Raw genomic sequence first — 26,025 nt, forward strand, 5'->3', positions numbered from 1 at the left:
CCTCAGATCTTCTGTGGATGTCGGCTGCCTCTAATCCTTCTGTCTCTTCGTGTCATACAAGACAGACTTCACGATGATGAGATCAGGGCTCTGTGGGGGTCAAACCATCACTTCCAGGACTCTTTGTTCTTTACACTGAAGATATTTCTTAATGGCATTGGCTGTATGTTTGTGGTTGTCCTACTGCAGAATACATTTGGGGCCAATCACACGCCTCCCTGATGGTATGGCATGATGGATAAGTATCTGCCTGTATTTCTTGCTCTGTCTGATTGAAACCACTTATAGAAGAAGAGGAGTGAGGAGGCAAAATCATTGACTTATTCATTTGTGTGTTTGTAAATGTTGGTTAAGCTAATGAACTATGTAAAGATCAGTTTTTTTTGGCTGGGTGCTAAGGAGAAATCTCAAAGGACTATAGCAAAATGAAGCCGGACAGGACTTTTGTCGATCTAGGTGGACGTCTTTTGACTTCCTCCCGGATCGGGCTGCGACACAATCTGTCACCGCTGTGTCCATCGGACACAGCTAGTGACTGACCAGGGTACCAGCCCACTGCCTGTACATTGTGATCGCTGTGACCAATCACAGCAGATCACATGACAATTATAAATAATGGATGGCTTCCTTTCATGCCATCCATTGTGTACAATTGTGTTGCTAACTGTGATTGGTCACAGTAATCACATGGTACAGCCAGTGACTGACCAGGGTACCAGCCCACTGCCTGTACCACTGCCACTGCCTGTACCATGTGATCACTGTGACCAATCACAGCTGATCACATGACAATTATAAATAATGGATAGCTTCCTTTCATGCCATCCATTGTGTACAGTTGTGTTGCTAACTGTGATTGGTCACAGTAATCACATGGTACAGCCAGTGACTGACCAGGGTACCAGCCCACTGTCTGTACCACTGCCACTGCCTGTACCATGTGATCGCTGTGACCAATCACAGCTGATCACATGACAATTGTAAATAATGGATGGCTTCCTTTCATGCCATCTATTGTGTACAATTGTGTTGCTAACTGTGATTGGTCACAGTGATCACATGGTACAGACGGGCCATACACAGCCTACCCATACCATAACATTAGCTGTTGACAATCACAGCTAATCACAACAAAATGCATTGAATTAATCAGTTTCATTCAGTAAAAATGGTTGCTTTTACCAATGAAATTCACTGGTATAAACCATCATAATGTGTAAAAAAAAAAAAATCCTAATCACTTCCCCAGAGTAGTACAATGTTAATATGGCAACACTATTGCTCTGGCCCCAGTGTGTTTAAAAAACAAACATTGAAGCAAAAATTACTAAAAAATTTTTTAACCACTTTTCCCCCTTATTGACCAGGCCATTTTTTGCGATACGGCACTGCGTCGATTTAACTGACAATTGCCGGTCGTGCGATGTTGTACCCAAACAACATTTTGGTCCTTTTTTCCCCACAAATAGAGTTTTCTTTTGGTGGTATTTGATCACCTCTGCATTTTCTTCTTTTTGCGCTATAAACAAAAAAATTTGACAATTTTGAAAAAAAAAACTGAATATTTTTTCGTTTTTGCTATAATAAATATCCCAAAATGTAAAAAACAAATTTCCCCCTCAGTTTAAGGCGGATATATGTTCTTCTACAAATTTTTGATTAAAAAAAAAAAAATTGCAATAAGCGTTTATTGACTGGTTTGCACAAAAGTTATAGCGTATACAAAATAGGGGATAGATTTATAGCATTTTTATTATTTTTTTGTTTTTTTACTAGTAATGGCAGCGATCTGAGATTTTTATTGGGACTGCAACATTGCGACAGACACATCAGACACTTTTTGGGACCAGTGACATTTATACTCCGATCAGTGCTATAAAATGCACTGATTACTGTTTAAATGTCACTGGCAGTGAAGGGGTTAACACTAGGGGGTGATCAAGGGGTTAACTGAGTTCCCTCGCTGTGTTCCAACTGTGGGGGGAATGTGCCTGACTAGAGGAGTAGAGAAATCGTTCTTCCTACTTAGTAGGAAAACACGATCTGTCTCCTCTCCCCTGACAGAACCGGGATTTGTGTGTTTACAGATCCCGGTTCTCGCTCTGTCATGAGCGATCGCGGGAGCCTAGGGGTCATCTCACCTGCCGGCACATGCTGGGGGTGCGCGCCGCCGGAGGCATCTTAAAGAGACGATGTACAGCTACAGTGGCTTGTTAAGGGGAGCCAACCTGCCGCAACTGCGGCAGCTGGTCCGGAAGCGGTTAACATACCATCACCAGTCAGTGTTCCTGATCACCGTCACACCAGTTACATGTAACGCTGTACTGCACTGGTGACAGTATTTAAAAAAAACAAAATTGTGACAAAAAAATTACAACTTCAAAAATCTTGCCATGCCTCTTACCTTGGACTGTCTATTTTCCAAAAAGGGGTAATTTGGGGGGTATTTGTACTGTCCTGGTGTTTTCGAGCCTCAAGAAATGAGATCGTCTGTACATCAGGGTTGATCGATTTTCAGATATATCCCATAGTTTGTGGACTCTATAACTTTCCTACAGACTAAATAATAAACCCTGATTTGGGTTATTTTCACAAGATAAATGTAGCAGAATACATTTTGGCCTAACACTACAGGTCCTCTGGTACAGCTTCCTCTCCAGCAAGGAGAACAACGAGTAGCATAGTGGTGATATCACCAAATTTCAATTCAATTCTCACAAGTTTAGCCATCACAAGCAGCAGTGCCTTAGATCAGTGGATCCCAACCAGCTGGTCACAAAAAAAAGAACAGTATATATAGATATATCTATATATAGATAGATATATCTATATATATAGATATATCTATCTTTATATACAGATATATCTATCTATATAAATAGATAAATCTCTATATATATAGATATATATATAGATAGATATATATCTATATATATCTATCTATCTATATATATATATATATATATATATATATATATATATATATATATATATATATATATATATATATACACATATATATATATATATATATATATATATATATATATGCATAAGCCATCACCCTAGATTCAAGAAACAATTAATGTCCCATTCGACATTTATGCCGAATGGGACATAGGTTTTAGGATCATAAATCCAATAATTGCCTCCCCCCCTCCCTGCCCACATTCACCCAGCTGCCTAGGTCCCCCTGCTGGCCTTGATCCTGTACAGGAGAACTGATGGTACCCCCTTATCTACGGCACTGGCTATGAGACAGAAGACATGGGAGTGCCCAGGCACAGGAGGTACTTTTTTTATAGAAAAAATTTGAGAAATCGTTCAGGGTACTGCTCAGGCACAAGTAACATTTCTAGATGTTTCCTATAATATAGCAAATCTTTACCATTTGAGTCAAGAGGCAAAGGGGAGTGAATTGATCAGCCTGATGGATTGGGAGAATTCAGTGCCAGGACAGGATGAACATGTCAAATTGCGCCACCCCCCCACCCCCCCAAGATGTATGAGTATTATTATTATTATGTCAGCAAAAATCCCCCCCAAAAAAGAAATCGAGCACCAATCTGCATGCTTACCCCCTAAACATAAGTCATCGTCCCCCCTCCATACAAATCTGATCCCTGCTAAAATCCCCTTCCCAGCACAAATCTTTGCCCCCTCAAACCCCACCAGCTCAAATTCTCTCATTCCCCATATGTCCCCAGCACCACCCCGCCCCCCGAAAAAAATTCCCCTCATCCTAGTACAAATCCTCTACCCCTCAAATTTTCCCTGTAAGCACAAATCCCCCCCCCCCCCAATTCCCTCTCCAGCACAAATTCTCCTATATCCCCCATCCTAGAACATTTCCCCCAAATTTGCCCTCCTAGCACAAATACAAATAAATTCCTCTCCTAGCACAAATCCCCTCCCACCCACCTCTTACCTTTTCCTAGCACAAACCCCTTCAAAAATTCCCCCTCCTAGCACAAATCTTCTCCCCCCCCCCCATCCCCCCTAAAAACACAAATCCCCTCCAAATCACCAAATTTCCCCTGCTTGAACAATTCTTATCCCCTGCCGCCCCCCCCCCCCCCCAAATACCCCCTCCCAACACAAATCCCCTGCCCCCAATCTTGTTGTGGTCCCCCCCCCCCCATCTCACATGATACCACAGTGCCCAGGGCAGCCCCCCACCTGCCCACCCCTTTCCCTGGCTCTGGGTGAATTACATGGATGTTTGGATAATATTCTACTGAATATGGATGTATTCAGTCATCTCTAGGTGGTCTTCATCTGAGGATGTCACAAAAGAATTTTGTGGCCTGTTAATGCTTCCCGCCCTCAGCCAGCATGTGCTCCTAGTGATAAGAGGGTACTATTTACTACAGGTCAAACGTCTACAGACATCAGATGAGATGGAGAGCCGCCGCGCGCTCATTTTGACCGTGCTGAAAGCCTTTATCATTGCCAACTTGCTGTTGCTGTTTACTGGTACGTCTGATTATTGAAGTCTACTTGACATTTAATTGAGAGCTCTATGAAAAAATATTAATGTAACTTTTTTTTTATTAGAGAACTGAATGTGTGAGATGGTATTTTCTTCCAAAACTGCTCCCCAGGCATCATAACTGAGCCCCCAAGATCACTGCCATGTGCCTCACCATCTCATAACCTTCAGGCTCGGTTCACACCAGTGAGACCTGAAAATTACATATAACCCCCAAACAATATATGCCCTCTGATTCCTCCTGTATTGAATTGTATTGTACTTGTACTGTCTGCCCTAATGTTGTTGTAAAGCGCTGCGTAAACTGTCGGCGCTATATAAATCCTGTATAATAATAATAATAATAATAATAATATATATATATATATATATATATATATATATATATATATATATTTAGCAGAGACCCTAGAGAATAAAATGGGCGATCGTTGCAATATTTTATGACACACTGTATTTGCGCAGCGGTTTTTCAAACGCAATTTTTTTGGAAAGAAATACAGTTTAATGTATTAAAAAAAAAAAAAAACAATAGTTACCCCAATTTTTTTGTATAATATGAAAGATGATGTTATGCCGAGTAAATAGACACCTAACGTGTCACGCTTTAAAATTGGGCACGCTCGTGGAATGGCGACAAACTATGGTGCTTAAAAATCTTCACACATTTTTTTATTTTTTTTACACCGTTCCCCTAATATATATATATATATATATATGTTTTTTATAATATATATATATATATATTTCACTTTTATTCCTATTACAAGGACTGTAAATATCCCTTGAAATAGAAAAATAGAAATAAGGGATGACAGTATCCTCTTTATGGAGTGATTTTTGTTTTTTTAAACAAAAGATCACATTTTTTTAAAATCTTTTTCTTTTAAAGATAGAGGAGAGATTTGGGACCCCGAATCTCTCCTTTAGCTTCAAAAGCAAAAGATCAAAAAATAAATTAAAAAAAAGTGATATTTTGCTTTAAAAATAACATAAAACTAATAATTGAGCTTAGAGTAGACTCAATAGAGATATGTCGCTTTCCAGCCTGTCCTATATCATGAAATCTAAAACTGTGAGATTTCTCTGCTGTATTTGGTACCTGTGTCAGTTTAAAATGTGCTTTTTGTGGCAGAGAGAGGAGGACAGCCTCTTAGTAGATGTAAATTCTAACTGAATGGCGTTTGGTTTGCTAAAGCGCTGTGTATCATAAGCAATTGCCACTTTGCATTTTTATGTAAAAATTGCAGCTCGGTGGTGTTGATCTCCTGCAGCCTTTTTGCAGCTACTTCATGTCTATAATACATTTCTTGGGCCAAGCCCAACACATAATCCCCCCCTCCACCAAATGATTTGGACTAGGGCACAATGCAAGGTCCATAAAGACATGGATGAGCGAGTTTGGGGTGGAGGAACTTGAGAGTCCTGACCTCAACCCGATAGAACAGCTTTGGGATGAATTATAGCAGAGACTGCGAGCCAGGCCTTCTCATCCAACATCAGTGCCTGACCTCACAAATGCTCTTCTGGAAGAATGGTCAAACATTCCCATAGACACACTACTAAACCTTGTGGACAGCCTTCCCAGAAGAGTTGAAGCTGTTATAGCTGTAAAGGGTGGGCCAACTCAATATTGAACCCTACGGACTAAGACTGGGATGCCATTAAAGTTCATGTTTGTGTAAGGGCAGGTGTCACAATACTTTTAGTAATATAGTGTATAAGCAGATAAGATTTTGATTACCTTTTTGATCACATATGTGACTATTACATAATAAATCTCATCCTTTTGTGGTCTCTTCCCTCCCATGCTGACCCCAGTGCACGAAAGCAGACAAGCCAGCAGCGGCAATCACTTCCTACATATTAAGGGCTTAACGGAGGTCACTGCAACACTTGGAGACAATGTTACCCTGCTATGTAATTTCAGCACAGATAATTCCATGGAACTGACCATGCTGGACATATCCTGGTCCAAAGGTGGCGAGACCAAATGGGCCTTCAGTAAGGACACCCAGGTGAACATATCAGTGCTAGAGGAACTCTCTAAAGGGAAGGCTTACATACATTTGATGAACGTCCAGCAAGAACATGGTGGGAGATACACCTGTGCCATCAAATACCGGTCACTGGAGGAACGTATAAACACAACCGTTCTTGTCAGAGGTAAGTGAGATTTCCATCCTCCAGGCAGATATAAAAGACGCAAATTATTTCAGTTCATATTTATTGATGTAGCACCCTGCTAGTGTAATGTAGGCTGCTAAACAAATTTAGTTTAGCTCCATTGTAACCAGAGCAGCGGGGGATGATTACTACAGAGCGGGTAGCCTGAATATTTATGAGACTCCAGCCAATCCATGGGGAGGTGTGCCTAGAAGGTGACTAGAGAGCCCATAAATAGTCGGAGGCCTGGGCAGCAAGTGGCAGTGTTCCAGGGGTCCAGTTCTGCAGGAGGGGACCCCTGTTGAGGGAATCTGAAGACTGGGAGGAAGCAAGCCTGAAGACACTGAAGTCTCAGCTAGGCGGGCCTATTTGCAAGTCCTAGTCCAAGGGATCCAGGAGAAAGCTCACAGGAGAGAAGCTGGGAGGAAGTTGTGGGAGAGAGCCCAAGCTGTCCGATGGTGGTGTGAGTCTACATCTACCTAGGAAAAGCCTGGTGGATATATGCAGGAGGAAACTGTGGCTAAGTGAGTGGAAGACCCCAGTGGAAGGAGTTCAAGTCACAGTCAGCCTAGAGATCCTGTGGGACATTTCTTTTGTTCAAATGCAGCCAGCAGCTTGTACAGTGCAGCCAGAAGTTGAAGAGCCATCAAGTTGTATCCCATGTTCTTCATCCCTATCCAAGGTCCCCAATAAAAACCCTAAAAAAAATCTATCTGCTGCTTCTCTTTTACTGTCCTGTCATAGGCTGGGGGGAAGGACAAGACCTGTTACTGTTACCTAACTGCGGCAGAGACAAATGCAATCCCCTATGCTGCCGGACAGAGCTGTGCTGTGTAAATCGCAGGACTGGATGGACAGGCATACCAATCCTTTGGCAGGTCCTTTATGGCAGCTCCCTCTCATCTGATTATCTAGCAGTTTGGAGTCCCACATCCCATTTTCCCATTCAGAGATAATTCCCTTTGTCCTTGCGAATAATGATAAATAGCAGAATATCGGTTCTGAGCTATTTTTGTACCATTATCCACATGCCTTATATCTGGAAGGTTCCTGAATGTACTCACACACAACTCTTCTCTGTGAATTATTTCCATGTATAGATCCTGATGGCCTTCGCTCCACCTCAGACTCCCGGGATGGTCTAGTCTCAAGCCTTGACTTCACTCCAACCTCCCAGAATCCTGAAGACCCCAGACCTCCTTCTACTCTGGCCTCCCAGGACATCGATGTGGACTCTAACCTTTACTCCATTCCGGCCTCCAAGAAAACAACTGTTCCGGCTTCAGAAATCATTGGTAACGACAAATTCCGAACCCTAAAGGTCGGGATGGTGGCTGCAGTGTTGGTGGCTTCATGGGTCCTCATCTTCTTCATCTACTTTTGTCTTCCAGTTTAGATTGTTCTTCCAACGCTTCTCAGACGGTTCTGGGCTATGTAATAGGAACCCTAACTGTTTATATTTTTTATGACTTGTTGTATTACCCGGGGTAGTTTTTGGTTACATATGTGAATGTTGCATCATTAAATGTCATTAACCCTCCAATCCAGCATGATATCTGAAACATCGCCTTTTTGTTTTAATAAAAAAATTACCTTTGTAAATGGTGGCAAATCAGTGTTTATTATTTAGTCTGTAGGAAAGTTATGGAGTCCACAAACTACTGTATATATATATATATATATGAAAATTGATCAACCCTGATTTACTGACGGCCTTTCTCATTTCTTGAGGCCTGAAAATGCCAGGACAGTACAAATATCCCCCAAATTACCCCCTTTTACATTTTTTTTATCACATTTATTAAGAGAATGGGGAATTGTTAAAAAAAAAAAAAAAAGTCAGGATTTTTTTTTTTTTTTGACATATTGTCACCATTGCAGTACAGCATGATCAGGGAAACTGGTGACAGTATGTAAAAAAAATATATATATGTATTATTATTTTTTTTAATTTTATTACATTTTTTTTTTTTACTTTTTTTTTTTTTTTTTTTTAGGATTTTATTTTCTAACAATCTGTGACCAGAGCAATACAGTGTTACCGTGTACTACTCTGGGGAAGTGATCAGGTTTTTTTTCTTTGTACACATTATGATTGCTTATAGCAGTGAATTCCATTGGTATAAGCCGGGGGTCTCCAAACTGCGGCCCGAGGGCCAGATTTAGCCCTTAGCTAGCCTTTACCTGGCCCTTTGGGCATTATTCCTCCCAATGACACCAGCAATGAGGCACTACTTCTTCCACCAATACCAATGATGGGGCACTATTCCCACAAATACCAATAATGGGGCACTACTCGTCCTACTAATACCAATAATGGGGCACAACTCCTCCTACTAGTATCAATAATGGGGCACTACTCCTCCTACTAGTACCAATAATGGGGCACTACCCCTCCTACTAATACCAATAATGGGGCACTACCCCTCCTACTAATACCAATAATGGGGCACTATCCCTCCTACTAATACCAATAATGGGGCACTACCCCTCCTACTATTACCAATAATGGGGCACTACCCCTCCTACTAATACCAATAATGGGGCACTACCCCTCCTACTAATACCAATAATGGGGCACTACCCCTCCTACTAATACCAATAATGGGGCACTATCCCTCCTACTAATACCAATAATGGGGCACTACTCCTCCTACAAAATACCAATAATGGGAAAATAATCGGAAAATCAGAAAAAAACGGAAATTTAAAAAAAAATCGAATATTTGAAAAAATATTGAAAAAAAAGGTAAAAAAAAGGAAATTCGAGAATAATCGGAAGTTTGAAAAAAATCAGCAATTCCAAAAAACAATAGGAAAAATTGGAAATTTGGAAATTCCAAAAAAAATCGTACTTTTTTTTTTTTTTTTTAGGATTTTATTTTCTAACAATCTGTGACCAGAACAATAAAAAAAATCGTAAAAGATAGAAAATGAAAAAAAAATCGGATATTTGAAAAAAAATCGGAAGTTCGAAAAAAAAAAAAATTTGAAATTCCAAAAAAAAAAACGTAAAAAAATCGTAGATTAAAAAAAAAAAAAAAATTGGATATTTAAAAAAAAAACAGAAATTCGAAAAAAAAAACCTGTAAAATCGGAAATTTGAAAAGAATCGGAAATTCTAAAAAAATTCGGAAATTTGAAAAAAACCTGAAAATCGAAAACAAGTATGAAAATCGGAAATTTGATAAAAATCGGAAATTCAAAAAAAATCATAACACGGTCTCCCCCCAGACTGACCATCAAGGCATATTGATATTTGCATCACTCCTCCCTCTGCTTGTATTAAAAAAAAAATCAGAAATTCAAAAAAAATTTGGAAAATCGGAAATTAAAAAAAAAAAAATGAAATTCAGACTGACACACCCATCAAGACGTATTGATATTTGCAAAATTCCTCCCTCTGCTTGTATATAAAAAAAATCAGGAATTCAAAAAAAATGTGGAAAATCGAAAAAAAAAAAAACTGAAATTTGGAAATTAAAAAAAAAATAGAAAATTCAGAAAAAATAGAAAATTCAGAAAAAATTGGAAATTCTAAAATTTAAAAAAAATTGGAAATTCAGAAAAAATCTGAAAATAAAAAAAAATCGGAAATTCAAAAATTAAAAAAAAAAATAGGAGATTCAGCTTACAGGAGGTTTTATAAACAGATTTTTGATTAGTTATTTGTTAGGTTTGAGTGGAGCCCAGAGAGACACGTTTTCCTTTTTATATTGGATATAACAATTGCAGTGACGCTCATTATCCATAGGGTGGCACTGCTGCAAATAACAAGCCAAGTTTACCTAAGAACAACCCATGCGCTGCCTCCGAAAACAACCAATCAGAAATAACCTGTTTTAACTTGGCTACAATAAACTGGTAATAGCCGACTGCCAGAAATTGGGAAAGATTGCTAATAGTGAAGAATTCTGTAAAAAAAAAAAAAAATATCCTAACAGCAATATATTAATTTTTTTAATAAAACATAATAACTTTTCCCCCCTATTTACAATATGCAACAATTTACTTTGAACCTAACCAATGGCCTTCTTTCCAGTCTTCTACAGTTGTACAGGTTCCTCTCCTGGACTGACCTGGCTTTGATTTCACCGCACACTGTGAGCTTCTCATAATGTGCATTTAAAGCTGCAGCAAGTCAGACAAAACCGTCCTCATTTCCTGGCTGGACCTCCAGCATCACGCCCGCCGCATTCATTGAAGTTCTTCCCATCATTTCATGCTTTACCTATGGTGGTCTCCATGCAAACCCTGCCTAGGAACACCGTCTCCCCCCAGACTGACACACCCATCAAGGCATATTGATATTTGCATAACTCCTCCCTCTGCTTGCATCAGGGCCGAGGGTTCCAGAGAGGAGTAGTGAGGTCGGGGGCTGGGAAACTATGTACAATAGACATGTGCACTGACGAAAAAGTCGTTTTTTGGTTTTTTTTTTTCCTTTTGGTTTCATTCATTTTTTTTTTTTTCATTTATCAGATCATTCGTTTAGATGCGGCATTCGTTATTTCGGATAAATTCGTATTCGTTACGTTCACTAACAGCCAAATTTGAAAGGAAATTCCAATACCTATAATTTAATAGTTTATAACTATTATTATTATTTAATATTAATTGCTTGCCGACCAGCCGCTGTCATAATACGGAGGCAGGTTGGCTCTCCTGGGCAAATCGCCGTAGCTGTACGGCGGCCCTTTAAATGGCTATAGCAGACCCGCCGCGTGACGTATGTCCGCCGGGCACCCGCAATCGCTCCTGACAGAGACAGAACGGAGGTCTGTCAATGTAAACAGGCAGATCTCCGTTCTGTCAAGGGAGAGGAGAGAGATTTGCTGTCCCTAAAGATTAGGAACAGCGATCTCTCTCCTCCTCCAGTCAGTCCCATCCCCCCCACAGTTAGAATCACCTCCCTAGGACACACTTAACCCCTTGATCACCCTCTAGTGTTTAAACCTTTCCCTGCCAGTGACATTTACACAGTAATCAGTGGCTATTTTTAGCTGTGATTGCTGTATAAATGTCAATGGTCCCAAAATAGCACCAAAAGTGTCCGATGTGTCCGCCATAATGTCGCAGTCCCGCTAAAAATCACAGATCACCGCCATTACCTTTAAAAAAAATAATTAAAAAAATGCCATAAAACAATCAATATATGCTTATTGGGAATTTTTTTTTACCAAAAATATGTAGAAGAATACGTATCAGCCTAAACTGATGAAGAATTTTTTTTTTTTTTTTTGGATATGTATTATAGCAAAAATTATTGTTTTTTTTTTTTTTTTTCAAAATTATCGCTTTTTTTTGTTTATAGCGCAAAAAATAAAAACCGCAGAGATGTTCAAATACCACCAAAAGAAAGCTCTATTTGTGGGAAAAAAAAGGACGTCAATTTTGTTTGGGTACAACGTCGCACGACCGCGCAATTGCCATTGAAAAAATGGCCTGGTCATTAAGGGGGCAAATCCTGAAGTGGTTAATAAATAATAAAAAAAAAACTATAATAATGGTTAGTCATTTAATTATAATAGAAAATATAAAAAACAAAATTATCCGAATGTTTTTCGTTCTTCTGTATTTTCTAATTTTTGTTCTTATTTTCGGATTTTTGTTCTTTTAGAAAATTTGTTTTCGTAAGAAAATTTGTCAAATAGTCATTCGTTCATTCAGATGCTCCCGAATGAACGAATATGCCAAATTTAGACGAAAACCAAATTCGGAAAACAAAACCAATTGCACGTGTCTAATGTACAGCAAGCTGCCGACCCCGCCCACCAGCCATGATCTGTCTGCGTTGCATAGAGAAGCAGAGACCCGAGGATGACATCGACGGGTAGGGTAAAATAAAGTATGTAATGAAAACGGAAAGAGTGTTATTCATATGAAGATGAGGGGGTGGGGGGAGGAACCAAGGAAGGCAAAATAAAAGCAGATTAAACTTTAGCTTAACTTTCTGTACCTTAACTACTTCAGCCCCGGAAGGATTTACCCCCTTCCTGACCAGAGCACTTTTTGCGATTCAGCACTACATTGCTTTAATTGACAATTGCGCGGTCGTGCGACGCTGCATCCAAACAAAATTGACGTCCTTTTTTCCCCACAAATAGAGTTTTCTTTTGGTGGTATTTGATCACCTCTGCGGTTTTTATTTTTTGCGCTATAAACAAAAAAAAGAGCGACAGTTTTGAAAAAAAACACATTATTTTTTACTTTTTGCTCTTATAAATATCCACATTTTTTTTTTTAAAAGAAGCAAATTTTTTCTCAGTTTAGGCCGATATATATTCTTCTACATTTTTTTGGTAAAAAAAATCGCAATAAGCGTATATTGATTGGTTTGAGCAAAAGTTATAGCGTCTACAAAATAGGGGATAGATTTATAGCATTTTTATTATTATTTTTTTTTTTTACTAGTAATGGCGGCGATCTGCGATTCTTATCTTGACTGCGACATTATGGCGGACACATCGGACAATTTTGACACATTTTTGGAACCATTGGCATTTATACAGCGATCAGTGCGATTAAAAATGCATTGATTACTGTAAAAATGTCACTGGCAGGGAAGAGGTTAACACTAGGGGCGATCAAGGGGTTAACTGTGTTCCCTGGGAGGTGATTCTAACTGAAGGGGGAGGCACTAACTAGAGAAAGTGACGGATCATGGTGGAACACACAATCTGTCACTCCTGTCAGAACAGAACAGGGATGTGTGTGTTTACACACACTCGTCCCTGTTCTGCATCTCCTGCTCACGATCGCTCGCGGCTGGTGGTCATCGCGACCGTCGGCCACGAGCATCGGCACCCCCGCGCACGCCTGCTATCTGGACCTCGCAAGCCGACCTCATAGTTACGTGGTTTCGCGCAGGGAAGCCGACCTTACGCAGTAAAACTGCGGCGGCTGGTCCGGAAGTGGTTAAAGTGATTGTAAACCTTCGTTTTTTGTTTTTTTTTAAATAACAAACATATCATACTTACCTCCACTGTGCAGCTCGTTCTTCACAGAGTGGCCCCGAACCTCGTCTTCTGGGGTCCCCCGGTGGCTCCTCCTTGCATTGGTAAACCCCCTAGGAGAAGCGCTCTCCCCGGGGGGGGGGTTATTTTGCGGGCGCGCTCCCGAGTCCAGCATTTGCGTCCAGACACAGAATGGCAAACTCAGCCACGCCCCGCCCCCCCCGGCGCCCGCGTCATCGGATTTGATTGACAGCAGCGGGAGCCAATGGCTGCACTGCTATCAATCTATCCAACCAAGAGCCAAAAACCCCCGGGCAGAGAGGTACAGCGCGTCTCTGCCGAGGGAACGAAGGGGCTCAGGTGAGTATAACGGGGGGGCTGGGGGGCCGGTCAGTTTTTAGAAGTAGAATAGGATAGGATGCATTAGGGTGAAAAAACACAAAGGTTTACAACCCCTTTAAAGTAAATTCCAGGATAAAGTGTGTAAGGGTTAGAACCTATGTCAGGTTTTTATTACTGTCAGTGTGTCGGTAGCCTATTATTTTCAATGGGCTGCCCTAACGCTACACACAATAATGTGTGACATCATGCACTTTAGGGCACTGCAAAAACATAAATGGACCATTATAAAATGAAAAAAAAAAAAAAAAATTTTGGGGTACACACGTATACGACTTCCTGTGCAAGAATCCCAAAAATTTAAATGACCAAGAACCACATTGCAGCCTCTTTTTTTTCTCTAAGGCTGGCCATACAGTATACAATCTGATTGTACAATCTCATTTAGATACAAGGGGGCTACCAAATTGAAATTGATCTGTGTCCTCCTCAGGGGTGGGCATAAGGGACAGGTGCCCTGGGTACAGCGGAACAGGTTGGCAGAGAATAGACACAGGGCATTAACAGTGGGGGAGGGGGGTGTAGTTCCGCATCCATGCCATGGGCAATAGATGAACTCGTTCCGGTACTGGAGATTGTACAGAGATTGTATGGTCTGATTGGGTGGTATATGGGCAGCTTAAAGCAGCAGCTCACTTTGAGCAGAGAAAAGCGATAGATGTCAAATATAAGAAGTAGACTCATTGGCTGTTAAATGGGACAAATTCTGGATCCTTTATTAATACCACAAATATACAACCAACAGTAACACAAGGGGGGGGGGGGGGTCCTTTGTCCTCAGGAAGGTGACACTGCTATTTCAAGGTGCAAGTAAGAAGAAGAAAGTAGAACACTCATCTTCATTTCCCAGGCTCTAGAAATAAAAAGTAGTAAAAAAAAAAAACAAAAAAAAACACCACAAGCTCCACCCAAATGTAAGCCACACCCCTTTTGTCAGCAGGCGGGAAGGGTCATCTCTTCATTCTTGCTGTAGGTTTACATAATCACCCTCCAGGTCTGAAGCCGCCGCTGAAAGAGAGAAAGATAGACTAGCTGAATTTTGATTGGTCGCTCTACATACCTCACTTTGCACTGGTTTTACACATATATATTTATCTTTCTTTTTTTTTTTTTTATTAGAAACTTCAACCAAAAAGTCATCATACACACATCTCCTGACTAATTCCATGATCTCCATGTACTCTCTACACAGCTGCTGGGGTCTAAAACATTAGACTATTAGAGCTACAGTGTATAGGTTTGGTTGGGAATGGCTCTAGATCTGAGGTCCTAAAAGTATAGACCAGTGGTTCTCAACCAGCAGGCTGTGGCCCACTGCTTGGTCATGCCCTCTTGGCTCCTGGGCCTCTAGCCAACTGCAGATGTCTTAACCTCCCACAGTGCCTCCCAGCTCCCACAGTCCCCCCAACATCCCATAGTTGCCCCCAGGCCCCCTGAGAGCCTTTAACCTCCACGGTGCCATCTAGACTCCCACAATGCCCCCTAGCCTTCCAAAGTTTCCCATAGTGCCCCAGGCCACCTAAGAGACCTCAGCCTCCACAGTGCCTCCTAGCTTCCATGGTGCCACCCAACCTCCCATAGTGGCCTACAGTGCCTTCAGACCTGCTTAGGTTCCTCAACATTCACAGTGCCTCCCAGCTCTCATAGTGCCCTCCAATGTTCCATAGTTGCCCATAGTGCCCCCGGGAACCCTGAGGGCCCTCATTCTCCACAGTGGCTCCCAGCTCCCTTTGTACCCCCTCCCCCACAACTTCCCATAGTTGCCCACAGAGCCCCTGAGCCAACTCAAACTCCACAGTGCCACCCAACCTTCCAAAGTGCTCCCCCAACCTTCAATAGTGGCCCATGGCACCCTCAGCTTACCTGAGAGTCTCTCAGACTCCACAGTGCCTCCCATATGCCATAGTGCCCCTGAACCTACCATAGTGGTCTACAGTATGCCAAGACCCTTTTAGAGTCCTCAGCCTTCACAGTGCCTCCCAGCTCCTATAGTGTTCCCGACCTCCCATAGTGGCTCACGATGCCCCCAGGCTGCCTGAAAGCCCTCATCCTCCACAGTGCCTCCTAGCCCCCATATTGCCCCCCCCACCTCCCATAGTGGCCCACAGTGTCCCTAGGCCTCTTGAGAGCCCTCCACAGTACCGCCCAGCCTCCTACAGTGCCCCTTGGCCTATGGCAGAGTCTCCAGCCTTCCATCCAGCCCGCCATACTGCCCCCAACATCCACCAGTGTGCCACAGTGCCCACCATCCTCCCACAGCGCTCCTCGGCCTCCTCCAGAAACCTTATCCCTACAGGGCCACCAAGTCAGCTGCAGAATCCCCTAACCAACTCCATAAACCCTCATCCCTCCGCAGTGACACCCTTCACTATCCAGAGCCTTCCAGATTTTCAATACTCACGAATAATTATGAATTATGAATTCCCATACTTTGGCTTAGTGGTTAGCACTCTTGCAGCACTGGGGTCCTTGGTTTGAATCTCAACCAGGACACTCTCTACATATAATTTGCATGTTATTGCAGTGCCTGCATGGGTTTCTCTAGGGTACTCTCGTTTCCTTCCACATTCCAAAGGCTTGCTGGTAGGTCAATTGGCTCCTATCTAAACTGGCCCTAGTGCATGCATGCATGTGAGGTAGGGACCTTAGATTGTAAGTTCCTGACCGACTGATGTGAATATTCAGTAAGTAAAGGCCTGTGGAATGAATAAACTAGCCAAGGTGAGCTCTTCCTCTGCCTGATTTCAAATTTCAGCAAGTGTACATGGGATTTATACTTACAGGAAGGAGAGCCGTTGGCATTGACCACGTTCTCATAGGAGTGAAGGGAGCTCTGTGAGAGAATCGACACCTTCCCTTCGCTTTCCACGCTGGATCTCACAGCGGTTGCTGAAATTAGAGGAATGTAGTTATAAATTGAAGGAGCCCCCAGGTGAGCCTGTGAGAGGAAGGGGGCGATATGGGACCTGGAATTGCCATTTTGCTCATGTGACAGTGCCTATGCAAAGCTCCTTGACCCCCTTTATACTCGCCTTTAAAGTGTTCCCCTGCAGCAGATTCTTCATCCTCGAAGGGCCAGCAAGAATCCCCAGTACTTCTAGGTATGGGTGAGCATGTGACCTACCCCCCCTTTGACTGTACCTGGATCTAACAGCCAATCACTGGGCCAAAGCACTGTCACATGGTGCCTATGGAGGAGCAAGGAGCTGCACAATCCAATTGGCCCCTACTGCAGTGTTTTTGTGCTCCTGTGTGCCAAAGTTCCTCTTATCTGAATAGCAGCTTTTTTTTTTTAATCACTTAAGGACCAAGCCTCTTTTTTAGATGTGTTGTTTACAAGTTAAAAACAGTTTTTTTTTGCTAGAAAATTACTTAGAACCCCCAAACATTATACATTTTTTTCTAACACCCTAGAGAATAAAATGGCGGTCGTTGCAATACTTTCTGTCACACCGTATTTGCGCAGCGGTCTTACAAGCGCACTTTTTGTTGAAAAAATACACTTTTTTGAATTAAAAAATAAGACAACAGTAAAGTTAGCCCAATTTTTTTTTTTATATTGTGAAAGATAATGTTACGCCGAGTAAATTGATACCCAACATGTATCACGCTTCAAAATTGCGCCGCTCGTGGAATGGCGACAAACTTTTACCCTTAAAAATCTCCATAGGCAAAGTTTAAAAAATTCTACAGGTTGTATGTTTTGAGGTACAGAAGAGGTCTAGGGCTAGAATTATTGCTCTCGCTCTACCGATCGCGGTGATACCTCACATGTGTGGTTTGAACACCGTTTTCATATGCGGGCGCTACTTACATATGCGTTTGCTTCTGCATGCGAGCTCGGCGGGACGTTTACTTTTTTTTTTTTCTTATTTATTTTACCTTTTATTTTTTTATGTTTACACTGTTTAAAAAAAAAATGGTGTCACTTTTATTCCTTATACAAAGAATGTAAACATCCCTTGTAATAGAAAAAAAGCATGACAGGACCTCTTAAATATGAGATCTCGGGGTCAAAACGACACTAAAATGCAATAAAAAATTTTTTTAAAATTTGTCATTTAAAAAAAATATTTAAAAAAAATGGCCCTTTAAGAGCTATGGGTGGAAGTGACATTTTGACAACGCTTCCGCCCTGCAGTGTCATGGAGACGGGTGGGGGCCATCTTCTCCTCACTTGTCTCCATGCACAGCCACAGAAAGGATATGATCGCCTCCGCCGCTGCCGACGGCTCCGGTAAGCGGCAAAGGGCACCGGAGCGCGGCAGGAGGAGGGGGCCCCTCTACCACCACCGATAAAAGTGATCTTGCGGCGAATCTGCCGCAGAGACCACTTTTATCTTGTAGCCGGCCGAACACGGGGATACCGGGGTTATGGTAGCTAGCTGCTGCCATAACAACCATATCCGTCCTCAAAGTGAGGACGGATATCGGCGTTCGGCGGTCGGCAAGTGGTTAGAAAGGCCTTAAATAAGGCAGGAGGACATCTACAAGCAGAACTTCTCTGGCATGCCAGGTTGGTTAGTTCTGGGATGGAGGACAAGCTGTTTTTATCATTTCTTAATTAAAAAATTAATCAAAAATGAAATGCGGAAGAGACAAATACTAGTCCAGAACTTTCCAAAGACAATCATTGGCTTTATAGGGTCATCTTTACAGTAAGGACCCTTTGCTATAGAAGAACTGATATTGCCAAAAAATCTTGGGCAAATCTTGGATGAATTTCCACCAATTGGACTTGATACTTAGGGGTCTATTCATAGAAGAATCCATCCGTGAGAATGTGACAAACAATGCCACAATGAAAAATGGTCGTATTTTTTTCCAGTAAATTATTTCCTATGATCCTAAATGCCATCTGGTGGCCATAATGCGGTATTATCCTAAAATATCTCAAAAAAAGAAAAAAAAAAAAAAAACAAACAGAAAAAAAATAAAAAACAAAACATTATGGCCACTAGATGGCAGACATAGGACGTCATCATATTAGAAAAAATACTGCAATTATTTGAAGTGAATAGTACATGTGATTTTTTTTTTTTTAATAAATAGTCCAAACAGTACATGTTTAGAAAAGATTTTTGTATGACTATCTGGTGAATCAACCATCAAATCATTGATTGATATGCCCCTTAATCTGCATACTTGTGAGATCTCCTTGCTATAATAATAATAATAATTATTTTTCCGGCTCTGTTCCTGCACAGCGGGGGGAGGGGGGGGGTATCCTCGTTCACCTTCGTGTATTCTGGCTCCTCCTGTTACATTCTTCATAATATAAAATAATAAGGAAAATAGTGTCCCTAGAAATCTGGGAGGTATGGTATGTACAATATTGTATTTTTATGATATAGGAGGTACATATTGTTACTTACCAATCCCTTTATCTGCTGTAATAAGCTCCAACTCCGTATCACTGGGAAATACTTCTCTGAAACAAGAAACCGAATGTCATCATTCATATATCTGGTGAATTGTCTCTTCTCTCATTCTCTAGCTAGCTCCTTTCCTTTTTAATGATTTCTTTCTTTCCTTCTCCATACTTTCTCTTTCTTCCTTCTTTCCCCCTAATCCAGTTGCTCAGCCTCTTTTATATCTTCTCTCTGGCTCCCACTATCTTCCTCTATTTTTCCCTCTTTTCTTCTAGGTTTTTCCCACTCCCTTCCTCTCTGTTTCTGCCTCTTTCCTTGGCTCTTTTCTCCTCTTCTCTCTTGCTCCAGCTTTCATCTCCCATCTCTCCCCTCCCCTCCTCTCCTCTCTCACCCCATCTCTCTTCCTTTATCTCTACACCTTTGGTTCTGTTGCTCATTTGCTACCTTCTTCTCCTTCCTTTCTTTCTCTCCTCACCTCTCTCACTCCAGCTCTCTTCTCCCTCTTTTGTTCTATTGCTCTCCTACTCCCTATCTCACTTTCTCTCCTTTCCTCAACTCTGTCGCTCCAGCTCTCTACTTTTATCTCCCCTAATTTGTTCTATTGCTCACTTACTCCCTTCTTCTTCCTCTTTTACTTTCTCTCACTCCTCTCCTTCTATCTCCCCCTCCTTTGTTCCATCGCTCTCTTGCTTCCTTCTTTTTCTCTCTCCAGCCCTCTTTTATTTACCCTCATTTGTTCCATTTCTCCTCTCCCCTCTCCACTCTTTTGCTCCCTTCCTCTATTTTTCTCCTCTCCTCTCTCACTCCAGCTCTCTTCTTCTCCCTCTTTTATTCTATCGCTCTCTTGCTCCCTTCTTCTCTTTCTCTAATCTCCTCTCTCACTGCAGCTCTCTTCTTCTCCCTATTTTTGGTTCTATCACTCTTGCTTCCTTCTCTTTCTCTCCAGCTCTCTTCTTTTATCTACCCTCATTTGTTCCATTGCTCCTCTCCTTGTCCCTCTCCACTCTTTTGCCCCCTTCCTCTTGTTCTCTCCTCTCCTCTCTCACTCCAGCTCTCTTATTCTCCCTCTTTTGTTCTATCACTCTCTTGCTCCCTTCTTCTCTTTCTCTCCTTTCTTATCCTCTTTCACTCCAGCTCTCTTCTTTTATCCCTCCTCATTTGTTCCATTGCTCACTAGCTTCCTTCTTCTCTTTCCTCTCTTTCTTTCCGTCCTCCCCTCTCCTCTTCTCTCACCCCAGCTGCCTTCTTCTATGTCTCCCTCTTTTGTTCTATCTCCCTGTTCTTGCTCCCTTACACTTTCTCCCTCTCCTCTCCTCATCCAGCTCTCTACTTTTATATTTCCCCTTTTTGTTCTATTGCTCTTTTGCTCCCTTTTTCTGCCTCTCTTTTACTTCTCTCCTCTCTTACTCCAGCTCTCTTCTTCTGTCTCTACCTCTTTTGTTCTATCGCTCTCTTGCTTCCCCTCTTCTCTTTCTCTCCTCTCCTCTTTAACTTCAGCTCTCTTCTTTTACCTCCCCTCATTTGTTCTATTGCTCACTAGCTCCCTTCTCTTCTCCTTCCTCTCTTTATTTCTCTCCCTCCTCTCCTCTCTTGCTCCAGCTATCTTCTTCAATCTCTCCCTCTTTTGTTATATTGCTCTCTTGCTCCCCTCCTCGCTTTTTCTCCTCTTTCACTCCAGCTCTCTTCTTTTATCTACCCTCATTTGTTCCATTGCTCCCTTTTTCTCCTCTCCTCTCCTCTCCTCTCCTCTCCTCTCCTCTCCTCTCCTCCCCTCTCCTCTCCCCTCCCCTCCCTTCCAGCTCTCTTTTATTCATCCTCATTTGTTCCATTGCTCCCTTTTTCTACTTAATCTCCTTTCTTCTCTTCTCCTCCCCTCCAGCTTTCTTCTATGTCTCCCTCTTTTGTTCTATCTCCCTATTCTGGCACCCTTACACTTTCTCTCTCCTCTCCTCTTTTATCTACCCTCATTTGTTCCATTGCTCCCTTTTTCTCCTTCCTCTCCTCTCCTCTTCCCTCCCCTCCAGCTCTCTATTTCTATGTTCCACTCTTTTGTTCTATCTCCTTATTCTGGCACCCTTACACTTTCTCTCTCCTCTCCTCGTCCAGCTCTCTACTTTTATATCTCCCCTTTTTGTTCTATTGCTTTTTTGCTCACTTTTTCTGCCTCTCTTTCACTCCTCATCTCTCTCGCTCCAGCTCTCTTCTTCTATCTCTCCCTCTTTTGGTCTGTCGCTCTTTTGCTTCCTTTCTCTCTTCCTCTCCTCTCCTCTCCTCTCCTCTCTTCTACAGCTCTCTTCTTCTATCTCACCCTCTTTTGTTTTCTTGCTTCCTTCCCCTAGTGCAGGGATATGCATTTAGTGGACCTCCAGCTGTTGCAGAACTACAAGTCCCATGAGGCATAGCGAGACTCTGACAGCCACAAGCATGACACCCAGAGGCAGAGGCATGATGGGACTTGTAGTTTTGCAACAGCTGGAGGTCCGCTAATTGCAGATCCCTGCCCTAGTGGCTTCATTGAGCCATAAGGTTACCTTACAGGTAATAAAAAGTCTCTCACAGGTATGTGTGGTCTTTCTTCATCACCGGAGCAGCTGCAAAGGGAGAGGAGAGCTCAGTTATTACACAGGACAAAGCTGGGGGTCTACAGATCACGGAGAGATCACATTCTTATAGAAAAAATTCGGGCAGCCAGTCACATGTTTTGGTGAACTGCTATCGCTATCCAGGAAACCCGAACATCCGTGCTAGATTCCTGAAGTCCACATGGTTTACTTTAATCTGATTATGATTGTCCCAAGGATGCCGGGTGTGATCAGAGACCAAAGGAGGCAAAGGTGACCAGAAGGGACTTTACCATGGACAGAGATGGGATGGCAGACTGACAGTCATTAGCAGAGAAGTGGACAGTCCATAGCAGAGAATGCAAATGTACAGACTTGGCCATGACTACAAAGAGGTAGAGTCTAAAAGAAAAAACAGTGGGTGGAGCTGGGAACACCAATTATGATGGAGAGCTTGGTGTTTCCAGAATATCGGGACAGACAATAAACCAGGGGTCTCCAAACTTTCTAAACAAAGGGCCCCATTTTACTGTTCTTCAGACTTTTTGGGGGGCAGACTTTGGCCAGTGGGAGTAGAAAATGCCCCAGCATCAGTGGATGTAGACAATGTCTCTGGCTTGGTGGTCAGTGGGAGTAAATAAATGACATATTACCCGTGGTCAGTAGTAGGAGGAATAGTGCCCCATCACTGGTGTCAGGGAAATATTTCTCCATCATTGGTGCCAGGGAAATAGTGCCCCATCATTGGCATCAGTGAGAGGAATAGTACCCCATCATTGGTGTCAGTGGGGGGAATAGTGCCCCATCATTGGTGTCAGTGGGGGGAATAGTGCTCCATCATTGGTGTCAGTGGGAGGAATTGTGCTCCATCATTGGTGTCAGTGGGAGGAATAGTGCCTCATTGTTGGTGTCAGTGGGATGAATACTGCCCCATCATTGGTGTCAGGGAAAGAGTGCCCCATCATTGGTGTTAGTGGGAGGAATAGTGCCACATCATTGATGTCAGGGGAAGAGTGCCCCATCATTGGTGTCAGTGGGAGGATTAGTGCCCCCTCATTGGTGTCAGTGAGAGGAATAGTGCCCCCTCATTGGTGTCAGTGAGAGGAATAGTGTCCCCTCATTGGTGTCAGTGAGAGGAATAGTGCCCCCTCATTGGTGTCAGGGGAAGAGTGCCCCATCAGTGTTGTCAGTGGAAGGAATAATGCCGATCATTGGTGTCAGTGGGAGGAATAGTGTCCAATCGTTGGTGTCAGGGGAATAGTGGCCCATCGTTGGTGTCAGTGGGAGGAATGGTGCCCCATTGTTGGTGTCAGTGGGAGGAATGGTGCCCTATTGTTGGTGTCAGTGGGAGGAATGGTGCTCTATTGTTGGTGTCAGTGGGAGGAATGGTGCCCTATTGTTGGTGTCAGTGGGAGGAATTGCACTCTATTGTTGGAGTCAATGGAAGGAATGGTGCCTCATTGTTGGAGTCAATGGAAGGAACAGTGCCTCATTGTTGGTGTCAGTGGGTGGAATATTTGATCATATCAGTGGGGGGGGAACAGTGCCCGAGGGCTGAATAAAGGCATGAAAAATGTCCAGAGTTTGGGCAGTTTGGAGACCACTGCAATACACCATTTTTTGTGCTCTGATGGGCAAGAGCAGGGCCCTCCAGTTTTTCAGGAATTACAATTCCTATCATGCCCAGTCATGTCTGTGGGATGTGTCGTTCCGCAACAGCTGGAGGTCCGTTGTTTGGAGATCCCTGGGCAAGAGCAAGAGGCACTTGGGCAGGCTTACTGGGACCTCTGGAACTTAAGGGTGGGTGATGCCAGTTTGAGCAGAAGATATATTTTTGTCATTTAGAGCACTGGTTCTCAATCTCAGTCCTCAAGTACCCCCAACAGGCCATGTTTTCAGGTTTTCCTTTACTATGCACAGCTGCTTTAAATCAATATCAATGGCATGGTATTGATAAGAGCTATTTTATCTAAGGGAAGTTTCCAAAACATGGCCCGTTGGTGGTACTTGAGGACTGAGGTTGAGAACCACTGATGTAGAGTAGCAGGGGTTGGGGAAATCACAGGACTATCTGCTTGTACAAATCTTTTGTTGCATGAAACATTTTCTTCGTAGGACAATTTAGTTTTTATTTCTATAAGTTGTGCATTGAGCCGTTCAGCCTTTGGTCATTTAGGCAGCCAAGGGCCACCAAACCTGGAAAACCTCCAACTGGTCTACATTGCATATCTCTTCACCAGAATGACGTCACCAATGGCAAGGCTCCAGCTTCAGAATATACAGTCCACAGCTCTGGGCAGCCTAGCCGGTTACATAAGCAGATATTGGAAACTCTTGTGTGCAGTGATTGGATGAAATGAATGTAGAGAATATCCCATATTAATTAAATGATGGGACACGGAGCGAGACGGCTGATTCTGCGATAAACCCGCGCCATACGCTGCTAAAGTATACAAATCCTATAGAGATTACAAGATATACGCAGGCCCATTACATAACGGGAAGAACTCATTGACATAATACAGGATGGGGGAATCACCTTTGTATTTCGTCTACAATACATAACTATGGCCACGAAAACTTTAAAAAAATAAATAAATAAAAATCTCACATTGCTTCTAAATAATTACAGAACAATTCTATGAAAACATAATTATAAGAAATGTTCTCACCCAAGAAAATGAAAACTTACACTACCCTTTACATTACTACGGAACTAATTCATGAAAAAGTAATAAAAAAAATAAACTCTCACTGTGAAAATAAAAATAAAAATCTTGTACTAACTTTAAATCAGTAAGGAAAAAATGAATGAAATAAAAAAAACAAAAAAAAAAAACTTTAATTTTCCCTCCACTAGAACATTAAAATTAAAATCGGTCTTAAAAATTTTACAGAACTATTTTACGAGAAAAAAAAAAAATTCTCATCCCATCCCATCTCACCCAATCAATGGAAAACAAGGTAATTTTAATTGGAAAAAAAAAAACTTTAATTTTCTCTCCACTAGAACATTAAAATTAAAATCTTAAAGTCTTAAAAATTTTACAGAACTATTTTACAAGAAAAAAAAAAAAAAAATTCTCATCCCATCCCATCCCACCTCACCCAATTAATGGAAAACAATGTAATGATAATTGGGAAAAAAAAACTTTAATTTTTAAAACATTCTAGAAAATCTAAAGAAAAATCTCACACTATCTATCTAAAATTTCTGAAAATGTACTTTAAAAAAATTATTTGTCTAACCCCAGACAAAAAAAAAAAACTCTTATACCGCATACACACGGTCGGATTTTCCGACGAGAAATGCTCGATGGGAGCTCGTTGTCGGAAATTCCCGACGTGTGTAGACTCCATTGGACATTTTCCGTTGGAATTTTTGACAAACAAAATTTGAGATCTGGATCTCAAATATTCCGACAACAAAATCCATTGTCGTAAATACCGATCGTGTGTACACAGTTCTGACGCACAAAGTGCCACGCATGCTCGGAATCAAGCATAAGAGCCGCACCGACTGTTGAACTTCATTTTTCTTGGCTTGTTGTGCGTGTTGTACATCACCGCGTTCTCGACGTTCGGAATTTCCGACAAGATTTGTGTGACCGTGTGTATGCAAGACAAGTTTGAGCCAACATCCGTCGGAAAAAAATCAACGGTTTTGTTGTCGGAAAATCCGATCGTGTGAACAGGGCATTACACTGCTTTTATATTACCACAGCGCTACTTCATAAAATTTAATAATAATAAAAAAATTGTCACCTGTGAAAATTAAAAGAAAAATCTTACACTACTTTTACAGTATCTCACAAAATTGAGTACACCCCTCACATTTGTGTAAATATTTTATTATCTTTTCATGTGACAACCCTGAAGAAATGACACTTTGCTACAATGTAAAGTAGTGAGTGTACAGCTTGTATAACAGTGTAAATTTTCTGTCCCCTCAAAATAACTCAACACACAGCCATTAATGTCTAAACCGCTGGCAACAAAAGTGAGTACACCCCTAAGTGAAAATGTCCAAATTGGGCCCAAAGTGTCAATATTTTTTGTGGCCACCATTATTTTCCAGC

General features: G+C 41.9%; 2 protein-coding genes across 3 annotated transcripts in view; one reads left to right on the forward strand and one right to left on the reverse strand.

The window, feature by feature from the left end:
* The first annotated feature begins 4,368 nt into the window (after nucleotides 1-4,368).
* Nucleotides 4,369-8,260, forward strand: LOC141147610 (uncharacterized). The gene is made up of 3 exons (XM_073634841.1): nucleotides 4,369-4,476; nucleotides 6,314-6,658; nucleotides 7,759-8,260. Exons 1-3 carry the CDS (start codon nucleotides 4,401-4,403, stop codon nucleotides 8,052-8,054), a joined length of 717 nt encoding a protein of 238 aa, XP_073490942.1. The 5' UTR covers nucleotides 4,369-4,400; the 3' UTR covers nucleotides 8,055-8,260.
* A 6,459-nt stretch (nucleotides 8,261-14,719) lies between these two features.
* The window catches only part of LOC141148525 (uncharacterized), a 61,411-nt gene continuing 50,105 nt past the window's right edge, over nucleotides 14,720-26,025 (reverse strand). The window contains exons 9-12 of one of the 2 annotated variants that reach the window (XM_073636066.1): nucleotides 21,943-21,976; nucleotides 19,389-19,444; nucleotides 16,795-16,902; nucleotides 14,720-15,021 (exon numbers count right to left, since the gene is read on the reverse strand). In XM_073636066.1, the coding sequence (XP_073492167.1) occupies nucleotides 14,972-15,021; nucleotides 16,795-16,902; nucleotides 19,389-19,444; nucleotides 21,943-21,976 (248 nt within the window). In that variant the 3' untranslated portion in view covers nucleotides 14,720-14,971. The remainder of the gene's footprint in view (nucleotides 15,022-16,794; nucleotides 16,903-19,388; nucleotides 19,445-21,942; nucleotides 21,977-26,025) is intronic. The other variant, XM_073636065.1, reaches the window with a different exon arrangement.

The sequence above is a fragment of the Aquarana catesbeiana genome, linkage group LG06 (assembly GCF_042186555.1).
Source record: "Aquarana catesbeiana isolate 2022-GZ linkage group LG06, ASM4218655v1, whole genome shotgun sequence".
Lineage (NCBI taxonomy): Eukaryota > Metazoa > Chordata > Amphibia > Anura > Ranidae > Aquarana > Aquarana catesbeiana.

Bases quoted from the DNA above. Each gene is read 5' to 3' on its own strand.
- LOC141147610 (XM_073634841.1), top strand. From the start codon at position 4,401: ATGGAGAGCCGCCGCGCGCTCATTTTGACCGTGCTGAAAGCCTTTATC. The intron at 4,477-6,313 runs GTACGTCTGATT...TGCTGACCCCAG, and splicing joins CTTGCTGTTGCTGTTTACTG to TGCACGAAAGCAGACAAGCC. The intron at 6,659-7,758 runs GTAAGTGAGATT...TTCCATGTATAG, and splicing joins CACAACCGTTCTTGTCAGAG to ATCCTGATGGCCTTCGCTCC.